At 54.0% G+C, this 8,763-nt stretch overlaps 1 protein-coding gene across 2 annotated transcripts; it reads left to right on the top strand.

Annotated features, from left to right (window-relative positions):
• Positions 1 to 9: 9 nt before the first annotated feature.
• Positions 10 to 5,921, top strand: KAZALD1 (Kazal type serine peptidase inhibitor domain 1). 2 transcript variants are annotated; one of them, XM_006925863.3, is made up of 6 exons: positions 10 to 1,400; positions 2,332 to 2,447; positions 2,895 to 3,451; positions 4,512 to 4,672; positions 4,753 to 4,900; positions 5,085 to 5,921. In XM_006925863.3, exons 3-6 carry the CDS (start codon positions 2,947 to 2,949, stop codon positions 5,177 to 5,179), a joined length of 909 nt encoding a protein of 302 aa, XP_006925925.1. In that variant the 5' UTR covers positions 10 to 1,400; positions 2,332 to 2,447; positions 2,895 to 2,946; the 3' UTR covers positions 5,180 to 5,921. The 2 variants fall into 2 exon arrangements, with proteins under 2 accessions (XP_006925925.1, XP_015455403.1); XM_015599917.2 differs by lacking the exons at positions 10 to 1,400; positions 2,332 to 2,447 and adding an exon at positions 4,273 to 4,289 and having other exon boundaries at positions 3,410 to 3,451; positions 4,474 to 4,672.
• Positions 5,922 to 8,763: the final 2,842 nt, after the last annotated feature.

The raw sequence follows: 8,763 nt of genomic DNA, 5'->3' as shown, positions 1-8,763 counted from the left end.
ATCTGTTCCTCAACCAATTTTAACTTCACCCTGGCATCTGAATCTAGTCTCCTTCATGTACACACGCAAAGGATACTGTCATCTGGCTTCTCTCCTCCCAAGACTCACATCATTTAGATCAGAGAATCCTTTCCCTGTGGCCCAACTATTTTGTATGACCCAATCAAACCAAGTCAATATTTTTAAAGTATGAATATACAAAATATTTAGCTATTTCTTTACTATTTATGATGCAAATAGATGTTACTGAATGTATTTTGGAGCCTTAATGGATAAAGCGTCAGATGATGTGGATCGGGGACCGTATCTAGACTTCCAAACTGTGTCTTAGGCAATTTCCTCCTAAAATTATTTTCACAATATGTGCTGTTTTCCTGGGAAAAATATCTCTACTTAATAAAAGCAGATTTCCTGTATAGTCAGCATCTTTAGCGCTTACTGTATGCACGATAATATTCTCGTCACCAATCGTAAACCCACCAGAGGGCGCTGGTTCTCTGTCTATCCAGCCTTCTCCATCAGCGACACAGAAAATCAAGGTTAAACTTGACTTCCGCATTTAATCCGCAAATATTAACAAGAATTTGCTATGCCGCCAGATGTGGGGCTAGGTTCGCAAGATACAGTGGTAGTTAGACACGACTCCTAATAGCAGACGCTTGGAGCATAGCAAAGACAAAATAAACTGGCTATAATAAAGTGGAGTAAACGAATAGTTTCTCGGTCTGCGAAGTTTGTTAAATACTGGCGTCAAACCTCAGAAAGCGGTAACAATTCATTAAGAGATTACGGGCTGCTTCCGATCCATGTCCCGGGCCGCGAACTCCGCCCTCAAGGCATACGTAAGTCAGAGCCAGAGGCCTCAACTCAGTGGCTCCATTAGTCACCTCCGCGATTTTAAGTCTCTCCTTTTCCCTTTCCCCCCTTCCTAGGCTACCTGCAGTTCTCTTACAGTTCACTTCTGCCCTAGGTCGACATTTCAGTTGCCCCCAAGACCAAAAATAAGAGATCATCCACAACTACTAGGTATAACTGGCTCCGCCCATTCTTTTTCCGGTTTAAAACCCGCGGGCTTTTCCTGTTCTGAATTCCTAGACTTCCTGTTTTGAATCTCGCGACAGTTGAGAGACAACGCGTGAAGCTCAATTCCGGTCCCTCTTTTGAGTTTGAGACCAGGGTGATAGTGTACTTGCCTTCACGCACCTCATCAGAACCCTTCTGGCCAGGAGCGGCGTGGACGCTTCTAGGGAACCCCTAAGTGAAAGGGCTTGGACGAGTTCAGGTCCGGAGGTAGAGTCCCAGACCGCCTACAGGAACGCGACTCTCCAGACCCCCACTGCGCATGCGGAGCTGATCCCGCTCGACAGTCTGGAGGCCGCGGTCCCGCCCTCAACTTCCTGGTTGGTTCGGAGGCCCTTATCCGAGCTACACAACCCCCGGCCAGGTCTTTCTGGGCGGAGACTGACTAAATACCTTCCCCTTCCCGCTACAAAGCTCTGTTTCTTCCCCCTTAGAAAAAACTGCAGCACAGCTTCTGTAAACCGCTTGCTGCTGGCTGGGCGGGGCCTGGCAGACCCCCGGTAGAACGGGCGGGCCTCCAGAAAAGTTCTCCTCCCCGCCCCCAGCCCAAAGTGCCACGGTGGCGTTGGTGGCGGCCGCGAGGCTGAATGCCTCTGGCGCTGCCAGCCTCGCAACCAGAACCTGTAATCCCGACCCATAAGGGGCCCTGCCCACCTATCCCTGCATCCGCTGGTCCTCTCTGACCTCTAATCATCCAGTTCATCCGCGGTTGAAGCACCTGCCGGATGTGGGGAGGGAGGCGGAGGAGGCCAGATGTGGGGAGGCAGATGTAAGCGCCCAGTCTCTGGTCGGCGCCTTGTTGGGAAGCTGTGTAGACAAACCTACAATTGCCCCTGGGAAGCCGGCCTGAGGCTTCGGGGAGACAACGTTAGGTGGCCTTGCCCTCCAGGACTTGGCACCAGAGCTCCTACTGCCTCCCCATTATGCAGTTCCTCTAGCGGACCTCAGGGACTGTAAAGTCAGATGGGACAGGGCCCAGGCGGTCAGCCAATTCTAGCTTCCCACCTACCCCCCATCCTAACCCCCATCCCACCCCGTCTCTGATCTTCTCCCAGCTTCGGTGTCTGGTTACCGCTTTTCTGTTCTCACTGTGACATTGTCTCGGGCTGGGGGGAAGTGGCCCAGGAGGGTCCCGTGTGGCCGTATAAAATTGGCAGCTTCAGAACTGGGAGGGGTGGGGGTGCGACGTCGAGGGGCGGGGAGAGGGGCGGAGGAGCTGCTCTCTAAGTCCAAGTTCGTGGACTCTCGGAGATCCTCAAGCTGGAGCAGAGGTGGCCGGGAGGCCGAGCTGATTGTTCCCCCTTTCCACTGCCTGCTTTTTCGGACTGGAGTCAGGCTGCTCTGAAGGGCATAGCCCCGGACTCTAGGTGAGCGCTCTGGACCCCAGGACATCACTCTCTCCCTTCCCACCCCTATTCACAACTCCTTACTTCTCTTGGGGCCATCTGTTACCATCCACTTCTAGGGCAGGAAGCTTCAGAGTTGAATGGTGTATAGTGATGGTGCTGGTGGTGGTGGTGGCGGCTGCGGTGGCGTGTGTGTGTGTGTGTGTGTGTGTGAAAGAGAGAGAGAGAGAGCGAGAGAGAGCGCGCTTTATCATTCCTTCCTCTCATGTCTCCACAACCTCCCAAGAACAGCTCAATCAGATACCATCCAGCATAACAAGATGACCCCTAGAGGGTCACTAGACCTCTGTGTTGCGGATCTACCTGGCTCCAAAGTAGAAGGGGAGGGGGCAGTGCTAGGGTCGAACTTTGGTATGAGCAACAGCGAGGTTGCTTTTGACCTCCCAACCTGGCTTCCTTCCCTGGCAGGGTGCTACGAACGCGCAGATGCCCTGAGTGCTCTCAGGGCTTCCAGCTAACCATGCTACAGCCACCAGCAGCTGCCTTGGAGCTGCCGCTGCTACTGCTACTGCTGGTGGTGCAGGCGCCGCTCCCGACTGGTGCACGGCCGTCCACAGGCCCGGATTACCTGCGGCGCGGCTGGCTGCGGCTGCTGGCAGAGGGCGAGGCCTGCGCTCCCTGCCGGCCAGAGGAGTGCGCTGCGCCGCAGGGCTGCCTGGCCGGCAGGGTGCGCGACGCGTGCGGTTGCTGCTGGGAATGCGCCAACCTCGAGGGCCAGCTCTGCGACCTGGACCCCAGCGCCCACTTTTACGGGCGCTGCGGCGAGCAGCTTGAGTGCCGGTTGGACGCAGGCGGTGACCTGAGCCGCGGAGAGGTGCCAGAGCCGCTGTGTGCCTGCCTCTCGCAGCGCCCGCTCTGCGGTTCGGACCGCCGCACCTACGCGCAGATCTGCCGCCTACAAGAAGCGGCCCGCGCTCAGCCAGATGCCAACCTCACCGTGGCGCACCCAGGGCCCTGCGAATCGGGTACGCACGGCCCGGGCCCCTACCCCCAGCACTTAGGGTTCCTCGAGGCATTGCTCCACGACCCCCAGTGGCATTGGTCTCTTGCCAGCAGAACGAAAAAGATGAGGCCTCGAGTTCAATATAAGAGCCCATTCTCGCTGCTGGTTCACAGAGGCCGCTGTCCGAAGGTGAGGGTACGGAGCTTTGCGTGAAAGCTCCAGATCTTACTGGCAGGAACAACCCGCTGAGAATGGGGACACACAGCCAATTGTTGGCCTCAAAAAGTAAGAAAGTGAAGACTCCCAGACTTTGCCCAGATCGCTGGAGCCCAGGCAGGAGACTTGGGTTCCTGTGAGATGCAGTCAGGTTTCATTTGGGCGACTTCTTACAGCAAGCTGTTAACCCAGTTTATCCGCTTCTCCTGGCCCCTTCTTTTGTGCATAGGGATTACTGAGGGAGGGGGCTCTTCTAGCTCCTCCTCCCTCCATCCCAGGGGGCTTAGGGCCATTCAAAGCTCAAGTTTTATTTGCCGGCCTTAGTAACTTTCACTTCCCGAGCTCTTTTAACGGGTCTGGCTTGGCTGGAGCTGCCAGGAAAACAAACATCCTGCGGGGTTCCCAACACTTTCTCCCTCAACTCCAGGCTTTCTGCCAGGTCGGTTTCAGGTTCTTTGCCTTTTCCACTTGGGACACTGTCCCCCCGCACCCCGCCCCAACCAGGGCCTTTGGCAACTGGACCTAGTTAGAAAAGGGGGAGGGTGGTGTTGGTTACAAGTGCAGGGATGAGGGAATAGAGGGTGGAATGAGGACAGGGGAGCAATCAGGGACAGAGTCAAGCTGAAGTGTGGGTCTCTGTGCTTGTTTGTGCACCTTGTCTGCATGTACTTTCCATCTCTTAATTTGCACCTTTGTGTGTACCTGCATCCACATCAGTATTCGGGTCATGTTGTGTGTTCATGGAAGTGTATTTACTCAGCATGAATTGTGTTTTCCCACAAACATATTCACAATACTTTGCATATGGGGTCCTTGCTTGCCTGGATGTGCCATCCTATTCTCAGGCCTCCCACCTCCACCCCCAGAGCCCCAGATCGTGTCACACCCATACGACATTTGGAATGTGACAGGACAGGACGTGGTCTTTGGCTGTGAGGTGTTTGCCTACCCCATGGCCTCCATCGAGTGGAGGAAAGATGGCTTGGACATTCAACTGCCAGGGGATGACCCCCACATCTCTGTGCAGGTAGGGGCAGGGGGCAGAGCCTCCCCAGGGCAGCCCAGGGCCCACCTCGATAAGCCTGCTGACTTCTCCTCTGGTTCCAGTTTAGGGGTGGCCCCCAGAGGTTTGAGGTGACAGGCTGGCTACAGATTCAGGCTGTGCGTCCCAGCGATGAGGGCACCTACCGCTGCTTGGCCCGCAATGCCTTGGGCCAGGTGGAGGCCCCAGCTAGCCTGACTGTACTCACACCGGGTAAGGGGAAGCCCTGAGCCTTGGAGTAGGGGTGGTGGCAGTGGATTGGGCCCTTTAGTGTGTGTCCATGTTTGTATGTGCATGTGGCTACACAAGGAAGCATGGCTTTCCCACAGACTGGGATACATCGGCACTGACAGCCCCTCTTTCCTGTTCTCTCTCCTTTGCCCACATGTGTTTGCAGACCAGCTGAACTCCACAGGCATCCCCCATCTGCCGTCCCTGCACCTGGTTCCTGAGGAGGAAGCTGAGAGTGAAGAGGGCGATGATTACTACTAGGTCTAGAGGCCTGGCCCATGGGGGTGGATGAGTGGGGATAGTGTTCATCCCTGCTCTTAAAAAGATCTGGAAAGGGGGAGCAGGGCCCCTTCGTAGATTGCTTTAATGCCCTTAGTAGGAGAGACAAGGTGGTGATAGTGATGGTGGGAGACAAAAATTGAAGGAGGGTAAGGAGAGAGGCAGAGACCAGGGGATGGGGAGATGGGATACAAAGGAGCCCATGCGGGTGATGCATGGACCAACCAGGTGGAAGACAACAGCTGCCTGCTGTTCTCTAGGCTGGGTGGGGGGTTAGGGGAGAGTGGAGTAGACACAAAGAGGTGCAGACACCAGGCTCCTCCCCTGCTTTTCAGCAGCCCTCCCTCCAGCCCTGCTCATCCAATCTTTCTAACTGCCCTTCACCTCATAGCTCCTACTGTTATTTTTCTAGTCCCAGATCTTTGCCTAGCCTCAGTTTGCCCTTCCTAAAAACTCACCTTCTAGAAATTTTCCCTCTCCTAAGTCCCAATTGCACTTACTAACTGCAGTCCACTTTGCTCTTCAGCATCTGCTGTCCAGAGTGCACAATGGAGCCTGGTTTAGTTCATTGCAGCAAGATGAGAATTTGTCATGTCTAATTTCTCCTATCATTCTAGCAACTCTGCTAGGCCAGTACCATATTTTATGCCACTTTGTACTGACGATGCCTAGCACAAGACTAGGCACAGTAGTCACACAATAAAGATTTATGAACAAACTGAGACACACAGATGCACAGATGATTTATGCAGATGTGCATATGAAAACTGCATTTCAAGGTAGTAGGACTCTGGCTTCCAGAGACTGGAGGTCCTGCTCTCTAAGCATATGTCTACCAGATGTACAGAAAGGACACTGAGCTAAGGCCTACTCTCCCCTCTAGGGAGGAAGGCTGAAGCCATCTGGGTGGAGGGAGGGTATCTTTGCAGTCTGCACTCCATGGGGGCTGGTCTAGAGATAGATTGCCTGCCTCTCTGGTCCCTTCCCCAGGCGGAGTGGGGAACCAGGTCAATGTGAGTAGGACCCAGATGAAAGCATAAACCAGATGGAAGAGGGGAGACGTTCTATCATGTGTATGGGCTGAACCCTAGGAATCCCCTAAGTATCCACCCATTTCCTTGCTGAATCCAGACAAGTCATGGTAAGCTTGTTCCCTCAACTGCCCCAACTGTGACCAAGCCGACTAGGGGACCCTCACCGAGCCGAACTCTTTCACTCCCCAATCTCTTCCACACTCTTCTTACCTAGCCCAGGGACACTGGTGAGGCACATTGTTTACTGACTGATAGGATAAGATGATATAAGTTCTCCAGGCCATGTAGGATGGAGACGGCCTCCTGCGCGCCTGGGCTCCGCCCGGAGCTTGGCGCCACCACAGGAGCCATCACAGTTGGTTCGGTGTCTGAGCTTGTCCTCTGGGGCCCAACCAAGGAGCCCAACCAAGGAGCCCAGTCTCTTGAGAGGGGTGTGGTCCAGAACCCCAACCCGAGCGCTTGGCTGCTCCTCTCGCGGAACAACAAGTCCCTCCAGAGGCTAAGCCAGAGGACAGTTCTCATTGCCGGGTCCTGGCTGGAGTCCCGCGGCTTCAGGAGCTGCTCTGGACATATTTAGGGGTGAATTCCAAGGCCACTGCAGAAGCAGGAGTAGGGATGTGAGCGGTGTGACGAGGGTAGGGGGGTCGTGCGGTTCGGTGTCCAGACCAGAAGGAAGTCTGCTCCGCGCTGAAAGACGGGCACGTGGATCTGGGTCCTGCAGCAGCCTGGGAATACGCCCCTACCCTGTTCTTTGCAGGAGGTGGTACTCTATCCGACTGGTCCCGAAGGCGCCCCCTGGCGGGCCCATTGATTCTACCGCGCCCACTTGCAAAGCAGAGGCTCCACCCTACCCTAGAGGGTCACATGAGCCCCCGGGAACCCCGTACTCCTTGATCGCTTTTGCACGCTTTGTAGGTTGTTTGAGTTCAGCCTCCTTATATTTTCAGTTTCCCCCTCCGCGGCCCTGCTGGTTCAGGCCTCACAGCTTGGAATAGGAGGAACCCCTGCTGCGCCCTCCACCCCCGACCGACCGCCCCCCCGCCTCTGCTCCAGCCGACGGGCTTTAATAACGTCGCTGGAAAGTGACACGCGATTTATTATTAAAGTAATGCGAGGACGGGAAAGGTTTAATAAACGCGCTGCGATGCCGAGGATTATTCACCGCAAATAAATGAGAGCGCGGGCGGCGTTTTAATAAATAATTTCCCGCCGCTCCCGGGGGAGAAGAGGGAAGGAGGAGGGGGAAGCTGAGCTGCTGCCAGAACTCGCGGCTTCGCCTCCCTACGGATTTCCAAGCCTTCGCATTTTTCGTCCTAGGCTGTTCACACCCGACATGTGAGGTTCCAGGAAAGCTGACTCGGAGTAGCCCAAGCATGGAGGCAGGAGAGGCTCTGTCTCATCTCACTTTCCCCACCTCCAGGGTTTTAAGTAGTTTGCTTAAGATGAGTGAATGCGCTTCCTTCTGGCTCCGAACCAGAGATCCAGAGTCAGGACCAGACCCGGGCAGAAAGATTTAACCGGGACCAGTCCTTCCCAAGCCAAGGGTTCCAAGTGCCAGGGCCTGGTCATTTTCTTCCCAGGTTTTGGCTGACCTTGGGCTGGGCGTCCAGGTTAGGGTGTATGGAGTACGCCGAAGGGGGCTTTGTGTACAGATGTGTAGGTGCCATGTGTATGCAAATGACCCTGACCCCTTTCTCGGGGCGTCGTGGGGAATGGGGCCACTGAGTCTGGCTGCTGATTACTACGAAGGCCAAGAGCTAGGGTCCTTGGGCCTGGTCTGAACCGAGGGAGTCCTAGTGAAGCCCACTTTTTGGCTCGTTGGCGACCAGGGAATTTGAGCTCAGGCTGAGCAGAACTGGAGCCCCAAGCGGGAGTCCGCCCCTTCCACAGAAGCCTGGAAGCCCAAGAGGATACACCCGATTTCAGAGAGGGCTGAGACTGCAGCCTTTGAAGATCCACCGCGCTGGTGGATAAGGGAGGGAGAGGAAGCTCTTGGGGTACATGGGCTCCGTAAGTTTTGTGGCTCGGCGACTTCTCTGGCGACACCCCTGGCAACAGTTGGGAGTACAGGAAGTGGCGAAAGAGTGCCATCTGGTGGATATTTCGCGTTATGGCCGCTAGATCTGGGCCAGGAGTCTTAAAACAGTTGAATTGATCAGAAAATTTTGAGTAAAAATGCTTTGATTTGTATTAATTTATGTAAGTGAAGGTACACATGTATGTGTGTTATATATGTTATATCTGTGTATAACATTTCTATGTAATATATATCGTGTTCATAGTAGTTATATGTGTATATATGTGTCTATGTGCACTGTATTATGTGGATCATCTAAATGTATACATATGTATATGGATAACCATGTAGGTACATATAAGTATGTATTTGCATGAGCATTAAATATATGGATGTATTATTATATGTGTATATAGCTGTATGTGTACATTTATTTGCAAGTACATGTTCTCTTATGTGCCATTCTTTCAACAAATATTTATGTGCCAACACTTGTATAGGGCTGGAGATACATC

This window comes from Pteropus alecto, unplaced genomic scaffold (genome assembly GCF_000325575.1).
Source record: "Pteropus alecto unplaced genomic scaffold, ASM32557v1 scaffold88, whole genome shotgun sequence".
Taxonomy (NCBI): domain Eukaryota; kingdom Metazoa; phylum Chordata; class Mammalia; order Chiroptera; family Pteropodidae; genus Pteropus; species Pteropus alecto.
Note: the sequence above shows the minus strand (reverse complement) of the source record. Positions and strands in the feature narration are given on the sequence as shown.

Coding starts and splice junctions, on each gene's coding strand:
- KAZALD1 (XM_006925863.3), top strand. CDS start 2,947: ATGCTACAGCCACCAGCAGCTGCCTTGGAGCTGCCGCTGCTACTGCTA. Junction 3,452..4,511: donor CCCAGGGCCCTGCGAATCGG/GTACGCACGGCC, acceptor CTCCACCCCCAG/AGCCCCAGATCGTGTCACAC. Junction 4,901..5,084: donor CCTGACTGTACTCACACCGG/GTAAGGGGAAGC, acceptor ATGTGTTTGCAG/ACCAGCTGAACTCCACAGGC.